At 45.5% G+C, this 27,307-nt stretch overlaps 1 protein-coding gene and 1 pseudogene across 7 annotated transcripts; one reads left to right on the top strand and one right to left on the bottom strand.

Annotated features, from left to right (window-relative positions):
• Positions 1 to 525: 525 nt before the first annotated feature.
• Positions 526 to 27,199, bottom strand: GSS (glutathione synthetase). 6 transcript variants are annotated; one of them, XM_045885661.3, is made up of 14 exons: positions 27,082 to 27,143; positions 25,221 to 25,307; positions 23,845 to 23,976; positions 18,145 to 18,243; positions 15,433 to 15,508; positions 15,005 to 15,144; positions 14,193 to 14,309; positions 8,903 to 8,983; positions 8,725 to 8,802; positions 6,088 to 6,154; positions 4,201 to 4,395; positions 3,626 to 3,707; positions 2,050 to 2,239; positions 526 to 1,061 (listed from the first exon to the last, which is right to left on the bottom strand). In XM_045885661.3, the coding sequence occupies exons 4-14, from the start codon at positions 18,210 to 18,212 to the stop codon at positions 938 to 940; spliced, it is 1,218 nt and encodes a 405-aa protein (XP_045741617.1). In that variant the 5' UTR covers positions 18,213 to 18,243; positions 23,845 to 23,976; positions 25,221 to 25,307; positions 27,082 to 27,143; the 3' UTR covers positions 526 to 937. The 6 variants fall into 6 exon arrangements, 4 of the variants coding, with proteins under 4 accessions (XP_045741617.1, XP_064429135.1, XP_045741615.1 ...); XM_064573065.1 differs by having other exon boundaries at positions 18,145 to 18,290; XR_010405826.1 differs by lacking the exon at positions 25,221 to 25,307 and adding an exon at positions 1,302 to 1,468 and having other exon boundaries at positions 924 to 1,061; positions 18,145 to 18,290; positions 27,082 to 27,199.
• LOC123851714 (ubiquitin-conjugating enzyme E2 N-like) lies at positions 4,392 to 7,937 on the top strand (annotated as a pseudogene). Its single transcript, XR_006792683.3, has one exon. The product of XR_006792683.3 is annotated as a ubiquitin-conjugating enzyme E2 N-like (transcript).
• Positions 27,200 to 27,307: the final 108 nt, after the last annotated feature.

Consider the following 27,307-nt stretch of genomic DNA (forward strand, 5'->3'; position numbering starts at 1 on the left):
GACACTCTCAGATGAAACTCTTTTCTTGCCCGTCATGCTCAGGCTCTGGTTGTAGGAATAAAGTCTATGACCTTAAAAAGGTGGTAACTTGTTTTCTTAGGTATCTTATAGACTGCATACTTCACTAGCTGCTCTGATTTGTGTGGGTGATGGGAAGGGAAGGGAAGTGGTTTTCCTCAGGAATACCCCAATATCCTCCTTCCAGAACTTTTGGTTTGGGCAGATCTAGGCAGGGCTTCACTCAAAGGCCGTTTGGCAAGCTCCTGAACTAAGCAGGAAAGCACCTGAAGCCAGTTCCCGCCTGTGATGTCCCATCACAGTTGCAATATTTCCTGTGATCCTGTGGGAGCATTAGTGAGTGCCTAAGGATTGGAACTTTAGGGTTCTATCCTAGGGTCTGAGGCTAGGGAGACTCTGATTATAGCCAAGTCATTTCCCCTGCTCTAATCCACTCTAAGTGTGCTGACCCAGATTATAGCTCCTCCCCCACCAAATGTATAAACCAAGGAATCACAGAATCAGCAATCAGTAGTTTTATTTAAGGCAGAGGTGGGGAAAGGCTATGCCCCTTCACCGCCCTCCTCCTACCTCTCAGTCCTATCCTAGGTCAAACACTGGAACCTGCTGGAAAGGCTGACGGGCTGAGAGGAGGGTGGCAGAGTCATGGACCCTTACCTCAAATCAGCTTCCTTTCAGCTATACCCACACTCCCAGGATTTAGGGGCCTCTAGATCTCACCTAAGGGAAACACAGCTTTTCTGGTCCTCAGATGGGAGAGCTGGGGGAAGGTACTCAGCATTCACCCTTCTGTGAACTGAAGAGACCAGCCCTTACAAGGTGCCCGGAGGGAAGCCCCTCAGAGGGGCTAGGAGAGGAATGACAAGTATGAGGGATAGAAGATCTCTTGAGTGAAGTCTGGGCAGGCCCGGCTGTGCCCTCACACAGGGTATGGGTTGTCCAGGACTGCGACTCCTGCTGCTACACCACCGTCTGCATGCTCGATGGCTTTGGTTCGAAGCAGATGTCCCACATGCTTGTTCATCACAAGTGTCTTTCCCTGCCTATAGAAATGGGGACAGGAGACACACAACTCCGTTACCAAGACAGCCCCCACACCCAAGACCTTCCCTGGTCCCACCTGAGCAGTATATGAGTGACTGACTACATTCAAGGAAGTGCTAGGATTTTAGAATCAGATTTGGGTTTGCATCCTCTCTGCGAAATTACTAGCTCTGTGCCTTTGAGCAAGTCACTCAGCCTTTCTAAATATCAATTTCCTCAATTTAAAATAGAGATAATACCTCTCACTTTGCAAGACGGTCACGAGGATTAAATAGAGCAGGAAAAGCACTTAGCATGATGCCAGGCTCACATTTCATGTTCTGTAGCTGTAAGTTTCCTTCTCTATCTCTCTCTCAAGATGGCTGTGGTGATAGTCAGGTTTGGGGGGAAGTGGCAGGCAGAAATGCTGCTAGAGGGAAAGATTGCAGAGAAAAGGCTATGGTTGGGAGCATGGTAGGATCTGGTATTCCTCCCACTTTGCTTGACCTTGAAGTGCAAATTTGCAGGAAGTGGTTTAAGGGACCAGGAACTATTCCTTACAAATTCCCAAGTAGTCCTCTCCTCCTGATCCTTTAGTGCTCAAATCCAAACCCACAGGCCACTCAGCCTTTCAAAGGCACTGATTATCCTCTAGCTGGCCCCTCCCACCTTTCCCCAGAATTCCTGGTGGCCTGGAAACTGGACCCACATTCTCTTCTTCCCTGGGGTCTCCTTCTAGTCCAGGGGTACTTTCTTATCCATCTTGATATTACTTGTAATTTCCTTTATAGTTACAAAGCACTTCTCATCTGGCTTCATTTGATAGCCCTGTGAGGTGGGCAGGTCTTGGCTCCTTGGCTTCGTTTATTAGATAAGGAAACAGGTAACATGGCTATGGACTGGCAGAGCTAGAACTGAAGCCCAGGATTCCTGTCCCCTGTCCTTTGCTTCCTCTGGGCTCGCTTGGCTGACCCTCTGACAAGGAGGAGACCCTCTTGTCTGGCTTACCTGACATAGACCCCAAAGATGCCTAGCTCTGAGATGCACTGGACCACTCGGACAGGGCTCCCAGGCCGTAGCAGGCAATTTCCAAAAGGCTCAGGTTCAATCTTTTCCATGAGGATGTAGGAGGCCCTCTCCTCGCTGTCCTTCAGCCGCTCCAGGGCCTGCACCATCTCCTCCCCGTAGAGGTTGTTACCTGCAATGGCACTGGCCGGTCACCCTGGACCCTCTGCGTACCTTCTCTACTCTATGGCCCCATTTCTGTGGTCAAGTCAGCAGCCTCAGTTCCTGACATCAGCTCAGTGAAGCTAGGGCAGGCCTGGCTCCAAAGGAGGGCATGTCACCTTAACAGGCAAGCCCTACCTACACAGGCAAACACACCTTCCACCACATCATCCTGCCCCGGTCCCCCTACCTGTCTGTGGCTTGCTTTCTCAGCCTCCCTGACTGGCTCCTGCCCCTCTTAAATGTTGAGATTCCTAAGGAATTGTCCTCTCCTCTATGTACATGCCTTTTTTTTTTTGGAAGATCTCTTCTAAGGCTCCATCTATTATTCTCTGACTTGTTAATTCCCAAATCTTTAACTTAAGCTCCCTGTTCTAGACACCACATGGATATCCCATGGGCTCCCAGAACAAACTCAACATGTCCATCTAGAACTCATTACTTCTGTCTGAACCTGTTCCTCCTGGACTTTCCTACTCCCAATCAGGTGAAAGGCATCCCTGAGTCATATTTGACTCTTCCCTCTACATTACCTGTCACTAACTCAGACATGTCTCTTCAGTCTGTACTCCACAATGTCCTAGCCCTAGCCTGGGCCTCTGCAATTATACGAGCCTCCTCTATGGTCTCTGTTACCAAGGAATCCCCTCATCCAGGACAAGCTCTACTATGGCTGAAACATGGATCCTTGGGCAGTCGTGTGTCCCTTCCCTCCTTAAAACTCTCTAATGGATTCCCAGGACCCTCAGGATAAAATCCAGTTTCCTACCTATTTTCAATGTCCCTTATAATGATGTCCCAAACCATCTTTTCTGGCCCAAATCCCTGCCTCCTCCCATCTCCTATGCTGTACTCCAGCCTTACCAGTTACTCCTTAATCTCCAAACATACACTTCCATGGACCGGTACCTCTACTCGAGGCTGTTCCTTCTGTATGGAATGCTCTCCCCCCTTTCCCACCTGGTAAACTCCTACTTATCCTTTAAGACCAAGATCAAAACTCATCTCCTCTGGGTCTGTGAGGCAGACATGATCCCTGCCCTCAAGGAGTTCAAACCAGGCAGGAAGACATCCAACCTCCTGATATGCCCTATCCCACTTCCCTACAATCTAGCCACAGGCACCTCAGGCTAAACTTGTCCAAACCCTCCGGTTACAGAGTTAATCAGGTTCCCCTGTGCTCAACAGCACTTGATCACAGGGTCTCCTAGGACACTGTCCAAGATGAGGGCCTGTGTCAGTTCCTCCTGTGTCCCCCAGAGTCTGGGACTCTGCCCATAGCAAGTGCCGATCAGCATTGATAACAGCCTGCTAGCCCCCTTCCACTGAGCAGCCCTACAAAGGTGAAAGCACCTACCTCCACCCTCTCTCTGGGGCTTCAGCACGAACTGGCTAGGGGCAGCAAGGGCCTCAGCAATGGCCTGGTCCCCTTCTTCACCCTGGCGGGAGGCAAGAAAGCAGTCACCAGCAGTTTTAGGCCAGAGGCAGGAGCTGCAGTCCTACTGGTTATAGAGAGCAGCATCAGAGGAAGAACAGGAAGGGGAAGAGTGATAGCCCCTTCAGACTAGATGCTACTATCTGAATGTGACCCCCAACAAACCCCCTAAAGCAGCAAGTACAGTGAGAACAGGCTTTCTCTGGCAACAGTTCAGGGCTCCTCAGCAGGATGCCTGGAAAGCCCGTATAGATATTCCCCAATTCTTGCTGTCCACCTCAGCTCCTTCCCCTTTCCACCTCCTGCCCCCCACCTCCCCCTTTGCTGATGGAGTTTACAATGGATTCCAGCCCCCTTCCCCAGGGCTCTAAGGGTTCTCACAGAGCATCACTGACCCATGTCTAGCCTCCTACCAGCTCCAGCCTCCCCAACACATTGGGTTCTGGGTTCCTGCCACATGGGAAGCCTATAGTAGGAGAAAGAGGCTACCCACACACCATGTCCAGTGAGTAGAGGCCAGCAAAGGTGGCCCGGAGACGGGCCACAGTCTCAGGCTGGCCAGGAAGCAACATCTCCAGTATGCCCATTCTGCTCAGCTCCTGCTGCACCTTCTTAGTCCCAGCCAGCTGGGTGGCAATATCCGGGCACTTGACAGCACGTGACCTCTCCAGCAGCAGGCGTGCTTCCCAGTTCTGCAGATAGAAGAAAACAAAAGGAATTCTACTTTATTTCACTTTGGCTGACCTTTATGAGCATCCATCAGGTGCCAGGTTTCATGCTATCTTCACATTCATTATCTCCCATGGTCACTGCAACATCTTTGTGAGGCAGACGTGGATGCTTCCAATATATAGGATTCTTGCCCTCAGGGAGCTCACAGTTTAGCACAATGGTACATGACTATAATTAAAAGGGAAATAACAAAAGGTATAAGGGCATACAAAAACGGATGAAGAGGTTTGAAAGAGGTGGGACACTTGTATATGAGTTCAGCTTCCTATTGTACTCCAATTAAAATCCAAACTCCTCACCACAGACTACAAGACCTATCAGGATCTGCCTCCTGTCCCCCTTTCAACCATGTCAGTTTCTTGACATCCCTCCATCTCACTCTCATAGTCCAGCCACACAGGCCAAACACACAAACGTCATTTCCACCTTTGCATTTGCTGCTTTTCCCTCTGCCTGGAATTCTTTTCCTTTTGGCTTTTCCAGCGGATGGTTGGGTCCTTCTCATCCTTAAGTCTCAGCTCAAACTACCCTATTTAATGTGGGATTCCCCATAATTCTCTATCTTTTCACCCTATTGTTTTATTCAAAGAGTTTCCCTCAACTAGAAAAATTTTTTTTTCTATTTTTGCATACTTTCTGATGATTATCTCCCTGACCAAAGTGTGAGCTCTGGCCCTTGTTGTCTTATTTCCGATTGTATTCCCCAGTGTCTAAAACACAGTGCTTGGAGCTTTGTAAATGCTCAATAATTATTTGTTATTGTTGTTTAATGAAGTGAAAACTGAGTAGTCAGGTAGACAGGTCAGACTCAATAGGGAAGGCGTTCTCAGATTAGCAGAATAATATGAGTAAAGGCCTGCAGGTGCATAATCACAGGATGAATGTGCTGTGGAATTTGGGGCATGAGAGGCAGGTTAGAAGCTCTGAGGCTTCTAGGAGTTTGGGGTGTGAGAGGCAGGTAAACAGCAGAGGTGTCTCCCAGCTCTGGTCCCCATTCTGACAGTGGGGGGATAGGCTGTCCTTGATAAAGGCTAAGGCCTGAGGAACAACACCCACCCCCACCCATGCTGTGCTCCCTTTGAAGCTACATGGTACGAAAGCAAGATAAGGTGATACCATCATTACTGTCATTAACATGAATGGACAGAAAAATTTTCTGACACAGATAAAAGAGAAGTAAGAGTTGGCAGGAAGGAAATGGTCAGTGGTATGGTGGAACTGGTTTGCATTAGCTAGCCAGAGCTGACTGTACCCATCTCTTTCCAACTCTGTGTCCAGAAATGCTCAATTGGATAGCTTGAAATTGGCCACGATGGGAGTACACCATAGAAATCAGCAAATGCTACAAATTAGGGCTCTCCCCCTGAGAAACATGACTGTTAAACACTTGCCAGCACATCCCTAGAAACAGTATGAATGGTTGAAGCAACGTGGATTCCTGAAGATTCAGATTCTAGAAGATAGTGTGTTTGTAGAGGATGAGAGGTAGCAAATAGCTTATGGGAGAATAGGAGGTTCCTCCAGTAATTTCCCTGAGGATCACTGAGGCCAGGGCTCAGGAAAAAACCCAGGTTGTTGTGATGCCTGAGCTGGGTCTCTGAGGAATGATGGTGGGTCCTAGGAGGCAGAGAATGGTCTAACGGAATACCAACCTGTGGACTGTACTGACTCGGCATGTAGCCATCCCGGAAGTAAACCACAGCAACTTCCTGGCCGTCCCTAGAACACAGGATGGAGAAAGCTGCTGGGTTAAATTATAACTGATATGTTCAGTGGTTTAGTGTATTTTAGGGTGCATCAAAATGACTGGCTTTTTTCAAAGTCAGTCTGCACAGGTTGCCTAGACTGTAGTTCCCTGGAAGCAAAGAAAGTAGCTACGCATACCACCACTTCTTCCACTAAAAACATGAAGGTATGCAGTAAGGAATGCTTTAGAATATTCCAGATCTAGAGTCATTAGAGGAAGGCCAGAGGGAAACATGAAGGCAACTAGAATCAAACCAGATAAATACATTTTAAAAAAGGGCTAAAAATTACTGAGCCTCAGAATCATATTGCCATGCCTAACAAAACACACTTATACTACTTAAAATAGCTGAAACTAGGCTGAGATTCTTTGAAACGGTGGATGTGAGGGTATGGAGATGCAAAATTATGAGTCTAGTCAAGACACAGACTGCCTTGAGTCAAGGCCAGAGGCCAAACTCAGAATCTGACAAGATGGTCGGGCTTCCTCGAGGATTATCAAGGAAACCCAGCATTTGCTGGCAGAACCAGTTCCTCGCATTAAAGCAGAACCAGATGAGAACAATGCCCATGATTTTCATGTGGTCATTGCTGGCCCCCAGGATGCCCCCTTTGAGGGAGGGCCTTTTAAACTTGAACTATTCTTTCCAGAAGAATACCTGACGGAAGCCCCTAAAGGGTGTTTCATGACCAAAATTTATCATCCTAATGTAGATAAGTTGGGAAAAATATGTTTAGATATTTTGAAAGATAAGTGGGCCCCAGCACTGCAGATCTGCACAGTTCCACTATCAATCCAGGCTTTGTTAAATGCTCCCAATCCAGATGATCCATTAGCAAATGATGTAGCAGAGCAGTGGAAGACCAACGAAGCCCAAGCCATAGAGCTAGAGCATGGACTAGGCTATATGCCATGAATAATATTCAAAATCGATCTGATCATCAAGTGTGCATCACTTCTCCTGTTCTGCCAAAACTTCTTTTTTGTTTGCATTTAATGGACACGGTCTTAAAAACACTACAGAATAAAAGCCCAGACATCTTCAGTCCTTTGGTGATTAAATGCACATTATCTATGATTAAAAGACAAACCTATGTCTTGTCTTGATTCACGGTTGTAAAGCATGAGCAGAGACTAGAAGTACCATCTGGATTGTTGTGAAACGTTTAAAAGCAGTGGCCCCTCTCTGCTTTTATTCATTTCTCCCATCCTGGTTTAAGTATAAAGCACTGTGCATGAAGGTAGTTGTCAGGGTTAGCTGCAGGGGTGTGAGTGTTTTCCTTTATTTTATTTTATTTTATTTTTTGAGGGGGAGAGGTAGTTTTAGTTTAATTTTATGGGCTCCTTTCCCCCTTTTTATGGTGATCTAATTGCATTGGTTAAAAGCAGCTAACCAGTTCTTTAGAATATGCTCTCTAGCCAAGTCTAACTTTATTTAGACATGGTAGATGGACAAGCTTGACTGTCTGAACCAATATGGGAACATGAAACAAACATCACAGCCTTCACTAATAACACTGTGACTTTGCTGTCAAGTATAGAATCCTTCCTTCAAGAAAAAGCTTCTGACCATTTTGTATGGCTTGTCTGGAAATTTCTGTAAATCTTATGTTTTAGTAAAATAAATTTTGTTGTTCTAAAAAAAAAGACAAAGACTGTCTTTTTAAATTTCTTCCCCTTTGATTTATTTGATATTGTCTGATATATCTGGAAAGTAAATTAATGACTTTGTTATAAAAGCACATTTTGAAAATAGTAAGTGGTATTGTGAAATTCATGGAGGTTCTTAATTTTAATCACAAATTAAAAAAAAAACCTATAAAGTTCCAGGTCTAAATATGTGTTGCAAGCAATGCTACCAAATTAAGTGGTACTAAAGTCACTTGGTGGAATCCCCCTGGAGGGAAGCACAGGGCCTGGCTTGGAACACAAATCCAGGCCCCTTGAGGCCTTGCCTGGGCTCAGAGAGCAGAATGAACGAGCTATTTCTCTTCTTCCCTGACTACCCAGCCCAACTGCCCTGGCCTGACCAGCTACCAAGAGGGGCAAGAAAACTTTTAGGAGCCCCAGGGCATATGAAAACCGAGGTTATTTTATTGTTTTAAAGATTTTATTTATTTGAGAGAGAGACAGAGAGAGATAGAAAGAGAGAGCACAAGCAAGGTGGGGGGAGGGAGAAGCAGGCTCCCCCCCGGAGCAGGGAGCCCGATGAGGGGCTCAATCCCAGGACCCTGAGTTCATGACCTAAGCCGAAGGCAGACGCTTAACTGTCTGAGCCACCCAGGTGCTCCAACCAAGGTTATTTTAAGAAGGCCCTTATCAAGAATGTCAATAGCTCTGATACAACCCTTTAGAAGCAGAACATGACCACCTTCTCCAAACTTTCCTGAGATGACGGGGTATTTTGCCCCTAAAATTCAGAGAAGGAAGTAAGCCATCGCATCTCCCAGAAGAAAGGATTACTGGGGGAAATGGCTGGCAGGATGAGTTTCCTAAAGCAGCCCTCTATCAGATCCTTGGGGAATGCTCCCTGAACACTTACATAAACAGCCTTCGGTCTTGGTCCAGAGACCCCTTTTCAGAGACATCTTCAAACCTTCGACGGATTACGTGGATATTCCTGGAAAAGATGGGCAAAGGTCAGAAGGAATGGATGCTCCGTTCTGAATGGATCTTCACAATCCTGGGGCCATATCTGCCGGTCTCCCTCCCTTACTTACCTGGCTAGTAGCTCATTCTCTATAGCACGCTGGTCAAATATGTTCCTTTCCTTCTCTTGAGCAATCAGTAGCACCAGAGCACTGGGGAAAGAGCAAACACAGTTGGCAGAAGTGGCTACAATGCTTGTCCTCCCTCCAGCCCACCCATTTCAGGAGTGAGAATGAGAACACAGCTTCCCTGAAAGAGCAGATATTCTCTCAAATCAGGAGGGTCTCAGGCGATACCTGAGGCTATAACACATTATTTCCTGAAACTACGAAACCTGAAAAAATGGAGATGTCTCTGCTCCATCTCCAGTAGGTAGATGAAATACTGTAATGATGTTAATTTTCTGTGCAAATTAAAATTTAGGTTTTAAAATCATCTCAAAAGGGGCGCCTGGGTGGCTCAGTCGTTAAGCATCTGCCTTCGGCTCAGGTCATGATCCCAGGGTCCTGGGATCAAGCCCCACATCGGGCTCCCTGCTCAGCAGGAAGCCTGCTTCTCCCTCTCCCACTCCCCCTGCTTGTGTTCCCTCTCTCGCTGTCTCTCTCTGTCAAATAAATAAATAAAATCTTAAAAAAAAAAAATCATCTCAAAAACCCAAGAGGACTTTCTCTAAGAACTTAAAAATAATGATTTTAAAATCTTTCTGGAAGAATAAACGAAAAGTACTGAAGAGTATTTTATAGAAGAATAATGCTGGAGGTTGGAGGCTAATGACCCTATTACTAGATTTGAAAGCATATAATAAAAGAGTGTGTGGTTCTTGCATGATACATTAGAATAGCTCAGTGGAATCCTACAGAACCCTACAGAACCAACTATAAATAAAGCATTACCTCTTGGGGACTCCCAACATTTCTGTGATGTACATAGGGACACATTTGGTTCCACAGTATTAATGGGATCACTGAGGCTTCCCTGACCTCTTCCTTTCTGCTACTCACATGCTTCCTTTTTTTTTTTTTAATGTTTTATTTATTGGGGCGCCTGGGTGACTCAGTTGGTTAAGCAACTGCCTTCGGCTCAGGTCATGGTCCCGGGGTCCTGGGATCGAGTCCCGCATTGGTCTCCCTGCTCCGCGGGAAGCCTGCTTCTCCCTTGTCCACTCCCCCTGCTAGTGTTCCCTCTCTCGCTGTCTCTGTCAATTAAATAAAATCTTTAAAAAAAAAAAGATTTTATTTATTTATTTGACAGAGAGAGACACAGTGAGAGAGGGAACACAAGCAGGGGGCATGGGAGAGGGAGAAGCAGGCTTCCCGCGGATCAGGGAGCCCAATGCGGGGCTCGATCCCAGGACCCCAGAATCATGACCTGAGCCCAAGGCAGACGCTTAACGACTGAGCCACCCAGGAGCCCCTAGCCACATACTTCTTAAAGAAGCAGGAGCTCAAGGACTCAGGGAGAAGCTAAAGCCAGAGAACTGTCTGGCTACCAATCAGGCTCTTTTTAGTTATCAAAGACAGGTCCAGTCTCCCACCAGATGATCTCGAGGGACAATACTCAGCAGTAAACAGAGTATCAAACTCCATTTTGCTGGGACTCTTGGATGGCTAGATTTTGGCCTAGCAATCTAAGCATGGATTCCTTCCTCCTGTACTTGGCCACTGGTCTGTTTGTCTCTGCTTTTCTCTACCTCAACTGAGCCTCCTGGACTACATTTTGCATGACTCCTTTCCACTTAGCTGAAATACAGGTCCTAGTATGCCTCCACTCCTAGCTTGCCTGAAACCTCTTAAGGTCAGACATGACATTGAGCTGAATCTTGGCTTTGAGTTGGGTATCTGAGAGACAAGCTAGAAATGGTGCTCTCATATGCCATCCTCTCTTGAGAGAGTCCCAAGGGCCAGTGGCCTTGCTTTTCATATTGTAGCCTGATTTGCTCTGCTCATGGGTGGGAAGGTGGCACCTGGCCCAGGCTGGCCTACCTCCAAGAAGAGGTGGAGGAGGGAGGCTGTAGGCTGTAGGTTAAAGTGGAACTGCATTTCCTGGTTAAGTCAGCCTGCCCTCTGCCAAATAACCACAGCCAGACTCAGAAAACAGTCTACCTCCTCCCGCCTTCAGTTCTGAACAGTCTTTTGGGAGCAGGGCTAGGAAAGTTGTCAGCTAAGGAAGGTAAAGTGGCAATAGTGTGCTGGCTGGCAGTGAGGACTCCTGATCATAGCTCCAACATTTTATACCAAGATCCCTCCTTTCTTATCCCTACTCATTCTAACCACAGGTACTAATATTTTGGAAGATTTTGAATAAATGTCTAAATAGGAATCATAAATCATATCCAGGCTTCTTTAAAAAAATTCTCAAAAATTACAGGATAACTGATGAAAATTCACCTGCTCTATAAATGTTTGAGCCTCAGTTTTTCAATCTATACTATGGGACCATTCCTCTTGGAGGCAGAACAGTGTAGTCAAGAGAAAGCAGGCCTTAGAGGCAGACAGACATGAATTCTAAACTTACTAGCTGTGTGACTTTCCACCTCTCTGAGCCCTCAGTTTGCTTTTCTATAAAATGAAACTAGTACTGCTTAGATGGTAGCTGCTATTATTATTATTACTAGTACTACTATTGGAAGTACCCTGTAATAATCCTCACCATGTTTTTTTTTTTTATAATTTCTGAGTCTTTCAAGTTTGTATTTAAATTCCAGTTAGTTAACATATAGTGTAACATTAGTTTCAGGTATAGAATCTAGTGATTCATCAACACCCAGTGCTCATCACAACAAGTGCCCCCCTTAATACCCATCACTCATTTAACCCATCCCCCTGCCCACCTCCCCTTCAGTAACCCTCAGTTTGTTCTCTGTAGTTAAAAGTATGTTTTCTGGTTTGCCTCTCTTTTCTTTCCCCCACCATGTTCATCTGTTTTGTTCCTTAAATTCCACATATGAGTGAAATCATATGGTATTTGTCTTTCTCTGATTGACTTATTTCGCTTAGCATAATACATGATGGCTTCATCCACGTCATTGCAAACGGCAAGATTTCATTCTTTATTCATTCATCAGTTGACGAACATTTGGGCCCTTTCCATAATTTGGCTATTGTTGATAATGCTGCTATAAACATTGGAGTGCATGTATCGCTTCAAATCTGTATTTTTGTATCCTTTGTGTAAATATCTAGTAGTGCAATTGCTGGATCACAGGGTGTTTCTATTTTTAACTTTTGGAGAAACCGCCGTACCGTTTTCCAGAGTGGCTGCACCAGTTTGCATTCCCACCAATAGTGCAAGAGGATTCCCCTTTCTCTGCATCCTCGCCAACACCTGTTGTTTCCTGGGTTGTTAATTTTAGCCATTCTGACAGGTGTGAGTGGATATCTCATTATAGTTCGATTTGTATTTCTTTGATGATGAGTGATGTTGAGCATCCTTTCATGTGTCTGTTAGCCATCTGAATGTGTTCTTTGGAAAAATGTCTATTCACATCTTCTGCCCATTTTAACTGGATTATTTGTTTTTTGGGTGTTGAGTTGTGTAAGTTCTTTATATATTTTGGATACTAACCCTTTATCAGATATGTTATTTGCAAGTATCTTCCCCCATTCCAAAGGCTGCCTTTTAGTTTTGTTGATTGCTTCCTTTGCTTCCAAGCTTTTGATCTTGATGAAGCCCCAATAGTTCATTTTTGCTTTTGTTTCCCTTGCCTCTGGCAACGTGTCTAGTAAGATGTTGCTACAGCCGAGGTCAAAGAGGTTGCTGCCTGTGTTCTCCTCTAGGATTTTGATGGTTTCCTGATTCACATTTAGGCCTTTCAGCCATTTTGAGTTTATTTTTGTGTATGGTGTAAGAAAGTGGTCCAGTTTCATTCTTTTGCATGTGGCCGTTCAATTTTCCCAATACCATTTATTGAAGAGACTTTTCCATTTCTCACCAAGTTTTTTTAAAGCATTTTTCAAAGCCATGATTTCATTTAATTCTCCCACCCTCTTAGGTATTGTTATTATCATCCCCATTTTACAAATGAGGAAACTGCTGCTCGGAGAAAAGAATGGACTTAGCGAAGGTCACACGCTGGGTTAGCAGGAGTGACCATCTGACTTTCAAAATGAGAGAGGCCAGTCCCGGCTCAGGCGCCCACAGCTCCTATGCACCAGAGTCTGGTTCTGGGTACATGAGTCTTTGCACGTCATTCACAGCCTGGTCGGAAAAACCCTCTGCAGCATTTGTCCATCAGCAGTTCCCCGGCTGACCCCTTCCTGGCTTCTGTCTCCTAAAATACAACTTAGCCAAGAGTTCTACTTGACAAGGTATTCATCTGATGCCTTCTAAATACTCAGAGTCCAAGGTGTCTTGAGTCTTAGTAAGGCTTAGCAAGCCCAGAGAGGCTCTCTTGGAGGCAATAAAGTGATTAAAAATGCAGATTCTAGAGGCAGTGGAGTCTGGGCTCTACCACCAACTCGCCATTTGACCTTGAACAATTCACTTCACTTCTCTGAACCCCAGTTTCCTCATCTGTAAAATGGGGGGGGGATGGGTGGTATCTATCTCAATAGTGTTTGATAGGAGGACCTAATGAGATCGTCCATGTAAATAAAGGCTTAGCACAAAGTGTGGCACTAGGAAGTGCTCATTAAGGGTTAACCATTAAAGCTATGTAAACATTGCAATAACTGTTGGTACAGTGGCCCCTCATTTATCCAGAAGTCACTTACCTGGCATCCTTATATATCTGGAACATGGTTGAGAAATAGGAAGGAAGCAAAAAATGCCTCTAAACAGTTAAAACAGACACTACAAAATCCCTAAATCAAAGCTTATGCATTTGCTCATCAAAGAGGCTGTCACACTAATTAGACACTACATAACAACCCAGACCACTTGCTTTCCCAAATCCCAGCAAACCAGAAAGGAGGTCCGGGGACGGGAAGCACACTGACAGCAGTATGAAGTAAGAGCTGATAGTAGAGAAACAGAAAAACTGTGAAGAAAAGGAAGAGGAGCATAAAGCCTAACAGCTGGGGCGATCAGCGCAGGCAAACAGCCTCCCACACCTCTCTACGTCTAGGGAGCGCCTCTGCCTTATGTTGCATTAAGATGCAATTATTGACAGATAATGCAGTCACTGACAGATAATGATGACCTCTAGCCAACAAGAAAAGATTAAATTGTAAGTCTGCACCTCTTATTTAAGAAGAAAGCCCAAAAACTCCATTAAAACAATTTTGGCACTTAAAGGCGTAAGCTTCCATTTCCCGAAAAAAATCCCGCATTTCCTAATGATGTCAGGCAAAGAAGCAGTTGCTATAGCCATGAATGCTGACTCTACAGCAGGATTCTGCTGCCACTTTTTCTCCCCCTTACTTGGCTGAGCCATAGAGCTCCCAGGCTTTGGCGATCCCCAGGGCCAGTCCCTTGCTGGGATTATTGGAGAGGATCTTGGCAGCTTCTTTGGTCTTACTCAGGACATTGAAAACATGTCTGTTGGAAGAGAGATGTTTGTTCAGTAATTGGATGGATCTGGAAGACCCCTCTGCTTGTGACTCACAGACACTTATAGGAACATCACTTTGAGAATTAGCCGAACACTAAAAAGCATCTTATCATCGTGCTCCTGTAGGATCCACCTCAGGCTAGAATATACGGGGCCGCCCACACCCTGGCCCCGTGTCCGTGCCCAGAGCCCTGAGACCCTGTGTTCCTACTCTATACCAGCCTCCCATTGGGCTGGGACGCCTTTCCCTGAGCCCCAGGTGCCTGCTATCTGGAATCCTGCTGCAGACCATCTGGAATTCACAGCCACACGGAACATCACTGCTGGCTAGACGTGGCTGCTACGAGGGTCCAGCCTTCCAATGGGAAGTCACTCATCCCTCTCTGCCACGGATTCTGAACTCTTTTCAGGCCTTCAAACTCTTTCTCACCTCAGATACTGTTTCCTCAGCCTGGAATACTAACTTGTACAATGAGGGGGCGGGACTAGATGAACCACGAGGTCCCTTCTCTCCTTGACATACTAAGACCTAATTACAAGTGGAAACTGCTGTGAGGGGAAATGCATGACCCAGGTCACAGGAAGGCACAGTCAGAATTGGAGATCCCTGCCCCCACCTGTAATTGTAGGCCTACCAGGCTTTTACCCCACTAGTGTGCCCAGTGTTGCCCAAAGGACCCACCGGTGCACAGCTGGGGTGCGGGAGGCCAGGCCCCCAAAGCTGGCAGAGATGGTGTTGATTTCAATCTGTTTCAGGGCTGCGGAGCCATCTGCATTGCGCTGGAACATGTAGTCTGAGCGATTCAGGCCCAGGAACACAGTCTGTGGGGAAAACTGAAGGCTGAGTACATTTGCCCAGGGGCTGACTGAGGGCCTAGCTATGGAACAGACAGGTAACATGCATTCTACAAAGAGATCAGAGTTGCTGGCTAATGCTCCAAAACCCAGTGGAATCATTCTTTTGGTCATCCCCGGGTTGGTCACTGATGTATAAACCCAGTGGGGACCAAAGAGAGGCAGATTCCCCTGAGTTCAGGCTATGGGCCAAATTCTTCTGGTCAAAAAAGGGAGGGACAGGTCCTGCACTGGGGTGGAGTGGGGAATGGTTACCTGGGCAATGCCCTCTTTCAGGACTTGCTTGTGGATGTCAAAGAGACGAGCGGTGAAGTTGTCCCTCTTGATGGTGCTGGAGGAGGAAATAGAGCATTGTCTAGGCTATTCGGGACCTTAAAGGTCAAGTTCCACCCTTGTCCATTGCCTCCTGAATCTCTGGGTCTACTGACCGAAACTTGAATACCCACATCAACCTGGTAGAGAATAGTGGTTTAGTACCCAGCTCTAGAGCCAGATCAGCTGGGTTCAAATCCCAGCTCTACCACTCACTACTAGGCAACCTTAGAGAATTATTTCACCTCTCTGTCTCAGTTTGCTCATCTGTAAAAGATGAAAGTGAAAGATGAAGAGGAAAATAATTATAGAGTTGTGGTGAAGGGTAAGTGAGATATTACATGTACAGAACTGAGCCTAGTGTCTGGCCTCGAGAGAAATTAAGAAATAGCATGTGATAGAACCATTCCATCTTTGGGGCGCCTGAGTGGCCCAGTTGGTTAAGCGACTGCCTTCGGCTCAGGTCATGATTCTGGAGTCCCGGGATCGAGTCCCACATCGGGCTCCCTGCTCAGCAGGGAGTCTGCTTCTCCCTCTGACCCTCCTCCCTCTCATGCTCTCTGTCTCTCATTCTCTCTGTCTCAAATAAATAAATAAAATATTTAAAAAAAAAAAAAAAAAGAACCATTCCATCTTTGACTAGCTCAGATGATTGGTTAGGCTTCTGGTCGACCCAACATTAAGTCTCCATAGCTTCTCCTACACTCTGGGACCTCCAAGGACAAGTCTTCTCCACCTCTTACACGGCAACTCTCAGAAATTAAAAGAGAGCAGTTATGCCCTGTGCCCCAAAGATTCTTCTGACACATGCTAAATATCCTATTTTTTTTCTTCAGCCAGTCCTCATATGCCGGGACTTTCTCAGGGCAGCCTTTCCTATCTGGATCAGATCCTCCTGCTATATGCTCTGAAAGCACTGTGGATCTCTGCTTTACAGCACAGATTACAGTTGCAATTTTTCATTTGATTTCTATAATGACTAGTGTCATTGCTCCTATTTTGACTATAAACTGCCCTGCAGTTCCTCTGTTCCCCAGCCAGCTCTCTCATGGGACCTTTCCAGCCCTTGGTGAGGACAGCCCCCAGCTGGACTTCAGCCTCTAGGAAAGTTAAGACACATTTTCCCTTTTCTGAAGAGGTGCTCCCCTTCAAGCTTGGACCCTATGCCGTTATTCTAGCACATGTGATCCTGGGGCTCTATTCCCTTACAAACTAGGGTTTGTGTGTATTTCAGAAGACAGAGAAACGGGGAATGCAGGGTTGCAGAGATGGACTGCAGGGAAGGTCTCTACATAACTGCATCTTTAGGGCACAGGTCATAAATCAGGCTGCTCATAAGTCCCACAATCCGGAATCACAGGTACAAAAGCCAGGCCCACCCTGAAAAAGATCTGGGGGGGAAGGTGGTAGGGTCTATACATTCATAACTCATTGGGTGGTTTTTTTTTTTTTTTTTTTAACTCATTGGGTTTTTAGCTCCAAGTCAACGGTTTCCAAACCTTTTACCACTAAAATCCCTTCTCATGTTCACCCTCACACCAATGGGCACTTTTTTCCCCCCTTTCTTTTAGAGAGAGAGAGCGCGAGCAGGGGGTGAGTTGCAAAGGGAGAAGGAGAGAGAGACTCTTAAGCAGACTCCACACTCACTGTGGAGCCCAACTCGGGGCTTGATCTCACAACGCTGAGCCAAAATCAAGAGTCGGACGCTCCACTGACTGAGCCACCCAGGTGCCCCCAGTGTGCACATTTTTAAAAGATTTTGTCTCTGGGGTACCTGGCTGGCTCAGTCAGTGGAGCATACAACTCTTGGTCTCAGCGTTGTGAGTTTGAGCCCCACAGTGGATATAGAGATTACTTAAAACTAGAATCTTAAAAAAAAAGATCTGTAACAAAATAATTGTTTTCTTTTGGAAAATTAATCAGACATGCAAGTATGTATGCCTAGTCTCTCTCTCTCCATATATATATATATACATACATGTACACAAATACATATATTTATATATATTTAATTCTAAAATAAAGAATTTAATTTTAAAGAAATTTTCCTTGCCTCCGGGTCTGAAGAGAAAAAAAGGATCAAGGGAGAAGAGACAGAGAGGGGTGGATGGGGTGAGCCATTTCAGGGGTTCTATATCCTTGTACCCTGGGTGTGGCCCAGTCTATACCCCATCTCATCCAGAGATAAGGGGCCTGAAGTAACAAGAAAGAGTCAATGCCTAGGAAAAGAAGAAATCTGACTTTAAACCCAATGATCTTCTCTGTCCTTTGTTTTCTCTAAAACTATACTGACCTTCCCTAATTCCAAATAGAAATCTCAGTCTTCGAAGCAGGGGGCCATGGATCAGAGAATCACAGAATGCCAGTGTTGGAAAGGATCTTAGATGCAGGCCAATCTCACCACTTTACAGATGAAGAAACTGAGGCCCAGAGAAAGAAAGGGAACCTTCTTGAGGCTATATAAATAAGTGAGGATTAGAGTCAGGATTAGAAGCCAGAGCTCCTGACTTCTATTCTACTACTTTTTGTTCTTCTGGGAGGTACCTGTCCCCCACCCAACCAAGTCAGCTGCCAGAGCAACATCTCATGGCTCCCCAGTCTTCTAGTCCCTTGGTTCCTGCAGTTCCCAGCCCCTAATGCCCCACAACCCAGTACCTGGAGAGCGTCTGCTCCAGAAAGGCGGCATTCTGGCTGACAGCATCCACCAGCATGTTGAAGTCCATCTGCACAGCATAGGCCTGCTCCAGCAGGGCACTGGGGACCAGTGAGGGGAAGAGCGTGAATGGGGCATAGCTTACCACCTGATCGAGGAGAAAGAGTGGGCAGGGGTAGAACTCCCGTGAATGGGTTGTCTTCCTGCAAACACAACCTCATGGAAAGCATGGCCGACATTTACTGAGGACACACAAACTGCAAAATAGTGGTTCCCTCTGGGAAGGGAGGAAGCGAACAGAATGATGAAGGGGTATAAAGGGAAGTTTCAGACTCTGTAATATTCCATCTCTTTACATTAAAAAAGAATTAGAAGCAAAACAGCCAAAAGCAAAGACAAAAAATAAATAAGAAATCACTGAGCACTTACAGTATGCAAGGCACTGTTTTAAATACCTTACATGGCTGCATCATTTATCTCTGTGAGGCAGACTTTATTACTATCTATTCTTAATAAATAGATAAGGGACTTGAGATTCAGAGAGATTACGTAACATATCCAAAATTATATAATGTGCCATGTGTTACATGGCACTGGGATTTGACCCAAGGTGGTTGATAAACAACACACACATACACACACAGCTCCTAGCCAGCTGATGATCTAAACACAAGACCCTCTGCATGCCAGGAGCTCACATCCCAGTCCTCTTGCCTTCTGGCTGGGGGAGAGGGACAGTCTTGCTGTAAGGGCTGCCGCAGAAGTGAATTCTGGCCCCCAGAACAGAAGTTAGGAGTGGTTTCCCCTCAGTATTGGAGACGGTGACTCAGGTTGCCAGGCCTAGAGTTAAGCTTGGACTTTGGCAGAACTGGGAAACCCCTCTGCCATCTGGAACACTATTTCTAGAAGGGGAGAATGCCTTCTGAGATTCACAACAACAAATGAACTAGAATTTGGGTAAGAGATGATAAGATGACCTTATGACTTATTTTATGAGGCATTCCTGAGTTTAACCTCTGAGTTAATATCTGTTTGCCATTATGGTTGTACGAGTTTATGGCATTAGAACTTGGCATTATATATTTATTTAAAAATATTATTTTGAACAGATAATATAAACACATGATACAAAATTCAAAAGAGACAGAAGGATACATAGTGAAAAGTATGTCTCACTCCCACTCTGGCCCCAGTGACTCAGTTCTCCCCAGAGGCAAATGGCATACTAGAGTCTCACATGTCCTTTAGACTCTATGCATACATACATATTTTCTCTTTTTCTATACACACAGAAGCACATGATACATATATTGTTCTGTCCTTTGCTTTATAAATATTTCAGAGTCATTTCCATATATGTTCAAATAAAGAACTCTCATTCTTTTTAATGGCCCCACAGTATTCCATTCTTTGGATAGAAAATAATTTATTGAATCTAGCTTTCTATTATGAACATTTAGGTGGTTTCCTTCCCCCACCCCTTTATAATCAATGCTTCAATCAATATCCTAGAATATACATTCTAGCTACTTTGTGTGTGAGAAAGTCCATAAACTGTAAATTTAAAAAGTGGAAATATCAGGTAATGAGGATAAATCCATTTAAAATTTTGATAGATAATACCCAAACTGCCCTCTTCAGAATTTCAGAAGACAAACTCAGGTAATATCCTGAGTGCATGCGTAATGACTATAGGGTGTTTCCTTGACTTTATTTATTTTTTAAAGATTTATTTATTTATTTGACAGAGAGAGACACAGTGAGAGAGGGAACACAAGCAGGGGGAGCTGGAGAGGGAGAAGCAGGCCTCCCGCCGAGCAGGGAGCCCGATGAGGGGCTCGATTCCAGGACCCTAGGATCATGACCTGAGCCGAAGGCAGACACTTAACGACTGAGCCACCCAGGTGCCCGACTTTATTTTTTAAAAAGATTTTATTTTATTTATTTATTTGAGAGAGAGAGAGTGTGAGCGGGCTGGAAGGGCAGAGGGAAGAGAAGCAGACTCCCCGCTGAACAGGGAGCCCAACATGGGGCTTGATCCCAGGACCCAGAGATCATGACCTGAGTCAAAGGCAGACGCTCCGTTTCCTTGGCTTTAAAACTCAGAACTCTGCCTCTTCCAACAAGTCTCATTTGGCCTGAAAAGCTCCCAAAGATTTTTTTCTAATAAGAGTTCCCTCTGGGGTGCCTGGGTGGCTCAGTCAGGTTAAGTGTGCAACTCTTGGTTTGGGCTCAGGTCATAATCTCAGGGTTGTAAGATTGAGCCCCATGTCAGGCTCCATACGGGGCACGGAGCCTGCTTAAGATTCTCCCTCTCCCTCTGCCTCTCCCAGCTTATGCCCACGCACATTCTTCCAAAAAAAAAAAAAAAAAAAAGACTTTCCTCTTCCTCTGTCCCCATGACTCATCATGCACGCTTGAATTTAGGATCAATAGTATACAGCTGTTTTCTGCTATGCATAGGCCGAAGGCTGAAACACAGTCTTTTCATTTTTTTATAGAGACACAGACACAGAGAAATAGTCTTCTACTATAAGAACAACTATAGCACATGCATGACAAGAAATACTCTGCTTCAGAATCAGAGAAACAAAGAGTGCTGGGAAGAAGAGCCCCCATCTCACCTAAGGGGCCAGAACTCCACGCTGGGTATCTAGGTTTTTTGTTTTTTGTTTTTTAATTTCATTATTAAAAAAAAAATTTCATCATATAAAAAAAAAAACACTGGCTCTAACTTTTTCACTCTGGTGAAAAAACTGTTAACAATGCTTGCCTCTAGGGAGGAAAACAGTGGCTGGAGGGAGGAGATTTACTCTACACTGAATACCTTTTAAATTTTGTACCCTGTTCATGTATTTTTTTTTATTTTAAATTTAAATTTAAATTAAAGCTGCAGGAGCCTACTATTTAGTCTGCACATGGCTAGTCTGTCCCCCCAACCTATAGGATAAAGTTCACATTCCTCTTCCACCCAGTATCAAAAGCCTCTAGGTTATCTGACTTTGGCCTGTCTTCTGCCCCACATTCAGGGGACAGAACATTGAGCATTTTTTGCCTTTTCCTAATTTGGGGCCTCTGCTATGCTGTTCTTTTTTTTTCTTTTTTAATGTTTTTATTTATTTTAAGTAGGCTTCATGTCAATATAGGGCTTGGACTCACGACCCTGAGATCAAGAGTTGCATGCCCTACTGACTGAGCCAGCCAGGCACACCTCTGCTATGCTGTTCTTTTCCCCTTTATTATTTTTTTAAAAGATTTTATTTATTTGAGAGAGAGAGAGAGTGCGTGAGCATGAGTGCCGGGGAGGGGCAGAGGGAGAGGTAGAGGGCAGGCTCTCCGCTGAGTAAGGAGCATGATGTAGGGCTCGATCCCAGGACCCAACCAACTGAGCCACCCAGGCGCCCCACTCCCATTTATTTTTTAAGATCTAGTTCAAATACAACTAATGAGTTGCTCCTTTTTCTAGATGTCCCATACAATTGCCTGAGAGAGGCAGTAAAGAATGGAAGCTCAGAACATGGGCTCAGGAGGCAAACTCTTTGGGTTTGAATTCTAGCTTTGCCAATTACACCACTATTCACATGACCTTGGGCCAGTTACTTAACCTCTCCGGGCCTTGGTTTCCTCACCTCTCATCTCATTTCTGTTGTGGTAAGACTTAAATGAGTTAGTGATTCCTAAGTGTTTAGAATAGTGCCTGGCACACAGTAAATACTCAGTAAATGATAGCTAATATTGTGCAGCAGGCTATCTATGTTTTCTCATAGAACTGACATTACTTAATTTTGTTTTGTGGCACATTCTCCAACTAGACCATGCGCTTCAGAGGCCAGGGCCTCTGTGTTCTCAGTGCCTAAAATGGTCTGGCATAGAACAGGCACCTGGGAAAGATTTGGAATGAAATCTCTCTTTCACAGATATATACACACATACACACACTCACACACTTCCTGTCTTTTTTCTCTGAATTGGGACTCTCATTGAGGACTGTGCCTTTTCTAGGCTCCATTAACTTCCAGAAAGACCAAGTACTGGACCTTCACATAACACCTATTGATTAATAGAACAAAAAAATCTTGGAAGGGTAAATGTTCAATCCTGGGTTCAGACAAGCAGTTCCCATAATGCAAGGTTCACAAACCAAGCAATTATATTCCCAAAGCCAGAGGCAGACCTTCCACAATATGAGCCTACCTTAGGTGACAGCCATTCTCATTCATTCAGGCCTCAGCAAATACTTACTGAGTCTGGACTCTCCAGCAGGCCCTTAACTAGGTTCTGGGCACACAGAGAAAAAAAAGAATGTGGCTTGGTAAAGAAAGATGGTGACAGCTCTCTGGTTACTAACATGGATTGTCACAGGGCATACTACTAAGTAAAAGGAAAAAAGCAAGGCACAAAAGGGCTTGTCTAGGACACTTCTTTGTGTAAAAAGTGGGAAAGAGAAATATATACTTTTTTTGTTATGAGTAAACTGTATGAAAGAATAAATAAGAACCTGCCTTCAGGTCATGAGAACAGATGGCTAGGGAATGTGGGAGGGAGGGTTAAACTGTAAACTCTGCCCTCTGAACCATGAAAATGTCTTACCTAGTCACAAAATAGACTTTTTTTTTTTTTAAAGGATGAGACTTTTAAAAGATGTGGTTTGGACTCAGCAGTTCTACCTTTATGTATCAACCCTACAGAAACACTCATAAAGGTACCCAACAGACATGTATGCTGTTCCCTGGAGTGCTATTTGTAATCATAAAACATTAGAAATCACCTAAATCGTCATCAACAGAGGAAAGCTGAGCAGTGATCCATCCATACCTGGAACACCATGTATTAGAACGAACCTAATCCTACTGGAGGGAGTTGGAAAGAGTTCTAAAACAGATTGTTAAATGAGAAACAAAATCACAGGGCTCCTGGGTGGCTTAGTTGGTTAAGTGACTGCCTTTGGCTCAGGTCATGATCCCGGAGTCCCAGGATCGAGTCCCGCATCGGGCTCCTTGCTCAATGGGGAGCCTGCTTCTCCCTCTGCCTGCCGCTCCCCCTGCTTGTGCTCTCTGACAAAAAAAAAAAAAAAACTTAAAACAAAAACAGAGTAATCTGCATGATCTATATGATCCGATTTATTTTTTAGAAAACCATATATTTTGGGGCTAACTCTTGATCTGGGGGTTGTGGGTTTGAGCCCTGCACTGGGTGTAGAGGTTACAAAAAAACACCAGTAAACTTAAAAAAGAAAAGCATGTTATTTCTTTATATACACAAATATGTATATAAATGCACAGAGAAGGATATACACAAACCAATTGTACAGATATACCCCCCGCAGTGTGATTAGGGGGTCTTAAAAAATAATAGTTCACTGGAAAAAGTGCTTCACGTGAATTATCTTCTTATTCTAATACCAACTTGATGAGGTAGGTCCCATTACTATCCCTTTTTTATTATTTGAAGAAACCACAGCTAAGAGAGGTTATGTATCCTGCCTAAGTCACACTTGAAACCCCAGACTTAAATTTGATTCCTCTAGCAGGCTACTTTCTACATATATTTAGAGATCAATTTTAGTTATTGAAAAAATAAAATAAATCAAAAGCGATGTCTCGGACAGAAAGGAGCTGCCTTTAGCCTGGCAGGGACCAGATAATGAGCATTAGGATCCAGAGCGGCGTGGTCAGTGCTGTGGGGAGGAGTCAGGGGCTTACATCAGAGGAGCTGGGCTCCTGTGAGGTCCTCAGCAACACTCCCTCAGCCAGGGCGCGGTCCACAGCCTGCCGGGCCATCTCCTCCAGCTGCTCATCCCGCAAGATGCTCCCCCAGCCGGTGGCCATCCCAACCTGCAGCAGGAAGAGAGGAGAAGGCTTGGTGATGGATGGCCTGGGCCCCAGCAACGGATGAAACTGGCGGTGCGGTACAGAGGAGTGAACACTGGATGGCAGCTCTTAACTTCCATGAGTGCAGAATGGAAAGCTTGATGAAGCATTTCCACTGCCACTCTCTCTTTTGGTTCCTAATACAAGGACGGCATTATTCTCACAGTAAGGGAGTGGAATCTCGGAACGGTGAAATGACTTGCCCAAGGTAATGATTGGTAAAACCTGCATTTGAACCCAGGTCACAGGACTCCCTGCCCAGTGCTTTTCTTTTTTTTTTTAATTTTTATTTATTTGACAGAGAGAGACACAGCGAGAGAGGGAACACAAGCAGGGGGAATGGGAGAGGGAGAAGCAGACTCCTGCCTGAGCAGGGAGCCTGATGCGGGGCTCGATCCCAGGACCCTGGGATCATGACCTGAGCCGAAGGCAGATGCTTAACAACTGAGCCATCCAGGTGCCCCAGGCCCAGTGTTTTCATTGGAGAAAGAGGCACTAATGTCATATGTGATTGGGGCAAATTCCTTCCCCCTTGTAGCTGCATATTCCCTACCTGTGAAACCAGGGGGATGGAGCAGACCAGTGGTTTCCAAACCTGGCTCAATATTCTGGGGGAGCTTGGCAAAGAATACAAATTCCTGGGCCTCACTCAGAGATTCTCATGCAAGAGGTCTGAGGAGAGGGAGGGTTTTTTTTTTTTTTTTTTTTTTAGCTCTGTATTTTTAACAAATTTAAAACCACTGCAATAGATTATTAATTTCCGTTCTGGGGCACCTGGGTGGCTCAGTCGGTTAAGTGTCTGACTCTTGATCTCAGCTCAGGTCTTGATTTCAAGCCCTGCATTGGGAATGGAGCCTACTTAAATTTTTTTTTTTTTTTTTTTTTAATTTTCCCTTCTAGCTCACAACCCATGTTGGCAGATCTCAAATGGGAGAGGTGGGTAGGAGGAGCCCTTTGTAGAATACTATGAAATGCAGATACGGTGAACTCCTCCCTCATACTAACTGGAAGCAAACTCACTAGCAGGACATGACTACATTCCTTGTGTGGACATCTATCATCACAGCACCAAGACAAAATATTTCTGAGAAATCATATTAGCAGGATAAAAACAACTAAAACCCAAGTGCCCAGTGTAATAGGAGGAGGAGTCCAACTGCCTGTCCAGGGATACACAGGTATGAACCAATTCACACCCTGATACTCACTGATTTTGCAGCAGGCCTCAGGGATTTAAGAAGATCTGATTAAAAATCTGGAATGCCGGTCATTCATTTTGTTTTGCCCTATTGTTACTGGATTTTAGGAAAATAACATGGTTACCCAGCTCAGCGGTCCCCAAAAAGGAAGCTAGAGAACATCAAGTAACTTGATCACATTTAGCTCCGTCTCCCTCTCCCTTTAACAGAACTGGTGCTAAACCAATTATGAAAGTCTGTTGGCCTCAGCATAATGTTTCAAAAGAAAATGACCGTGTGATTTCAAGGGGGTCCTGACAACAGAGATAAGGGCAGTTCATAGAGTCATAATAAAGCTCTGGGTCAGTGAGATCCGGGTTTGAGCCCATAATAACATTACTTCCTTCATAAATAAGGTCACCATGTGGATTAAATGAGAAAAAAATCTGTGTGTAGTTCCTTAGCAGAGTTTGGAGCTCTATACATGGGAACTTCTTTTTTCGGCTATACCCACTTTACAGGTGGAAGACTCGTCAGGAGGTCACATGGCGGGCTGGTGGCAGAACTGGGACAAGAACTTATGACTGACATTAGAGGAACAGAATCCTCCATTAGCCCCCATCTCTTCACAACTCTGGGATCCCAACATCTCTGCCTGCCCTTGGGCTCTTGTCTACTTGGTAAACACTGAACGGCATCTAATGCCAGGCCCTAGACTAGGTACCGAGGACACAAGGGAGATAAGACATGAAGATAATCACTATGTAAAGTGCTGATTGGGCCCTTTGTTTTTCTCATTCTGCAGACTCAACCTTGGGGCTTTATTTGTTTTGCTGAGGACACTCAAATCTATACCTTCACAGTGGTGTTTTCCTGACCTCCAAACTCTAATAACCTACTGCTTACGGGGAGTCTCTGCAGAACCAGAATAGAATTTGTTGTTGTCTCCCCACAAATCTGCTCCTCCTCTGATGAATCCCACCCAAGCACTCAAGCCTGTACATACTTCTCTCCAACACCCCAGTCTCCCCAAATCCTGTAGTTTCTATTAAATATAGAATGCTTTGAATTCCTTGATTTCTCTCCACCTCCGCTGTCAGGAGCCTCATTTCGGCTACCATCATCTCTTCCCTGGGCACTAAACAGACTCAGAGTGAGGTTATCTTCAGTGACCAGGATACATCTGCCTCTCTCCGGCCCCTAGGCTAGGCACGTGCTGCAGGCTTCTCTTTTTGGAACACTCCCCACCATTCCTGACTCGCCTTCATGACTCAGTTTCAGAAGCTGTTCACGTTCTCCGCCCAGGGCTTCTACATACCACTAGTTTCCCCTGTACCACAGGAATCAGGAATCATTGTGTGTCTTCATCACTTCTCTACCTGCCCGCCTACTACTGTATTCAGTGACTGTTAAATGAATGAATGAATGATGAATGAATGACAGACTGTGACCAGATCAACAAAAGTCTTAAAACGCCCACGAGAAAATCCGGTCGGACTTTATCCGGAGGGCGAGGCCAGGGCCTGCGTGAGGCCTGGGGCAACAACACCCGTCTCCCGCCCAGGCTTGCCCCACTTCATGGGCCCGTTCGCTCCCACTCCAAGCAGAGTTTGGTTCTAATCGCTCCCAGTTCCTTCCTTTCCTTTTTAAACTCCGGCACGCTGTCCCCGACACCGGCCCGATCGGGGTAAGGAGATCTGGGAAATCTGGGATCAGCACGCACCAGCCCAACCCCCTCAGTGGACACCAGTTTCCCCTTCCCTACGATGAGTTTGAGTTGCAACATCTCTCCGCCTTCAGGGTTCCAATCACTGGCCAGACCCCTCCCTCACATCTATCCTCTCTAGGAAGCGTGGCCCTTGCCGGCCGCCGTTGCCGCTCCCCAACCTACTAGTTCGTCGTCCTGCCTTCCGCGGTACTCAAGCCCCTCGCGCAGTTACCCCAGGTCCGGGGGGCGGGGCCTCGCTGCGACCCAATGCGCTTGCGCGCCGCGCTAGCGGGGACTAAAGAGCAGGGCGGGGAGGAGACCCGTGCCTGTGGAGCTGGACGGCGGCCGGGAAGGGTCAGTCCGTGTGAGGGCAGCCTTGGCTTTAGGGGTTCGTCGTCTGGACCCAGAC

This window comes from Mirounga angustirostris, unplaced genomic scaffold (assembly GCF_029215605.1).
Source record: "Mirounga angustirostris isolate CCGP_5_RB_7025 unplaced genomic scaffold, mMirAng1.0.hap1 SCAF_10, whole genome shotgun sequence".
Lineage (NCBI taxonomy): Eukaryota > Metazoa > Chordata > Mammalia > Carnivora > Phocidae > Mirounga > Mirounga angustirostris.

Excerpts from the sequence above, each read along its gene's own strand:
- GSS (XM_045885659.3), bottom strand. The coding sequence starts at position 23,970 with ATGGCCACCGGCTGGGGGAGCATCTTGCGGGATGAGCAGCTGGAGGAG. Across the intron at positions 15,509-18,144 it reads CTGGAGCAGACGCTCTCCAG|CACCATCAAGAGGGACAACT; the intron begins GTACTGGGTTGT and ends TTCCTCCTCCAG. Across the intron at positions 8,984-14,192 it reads GAGCTCTATGGCTCAGCCAA|TGCTCTGGTGCTACTGATTG; the intron begins GTAAGGGGGAGA and ends CTCTTTCCCCAG.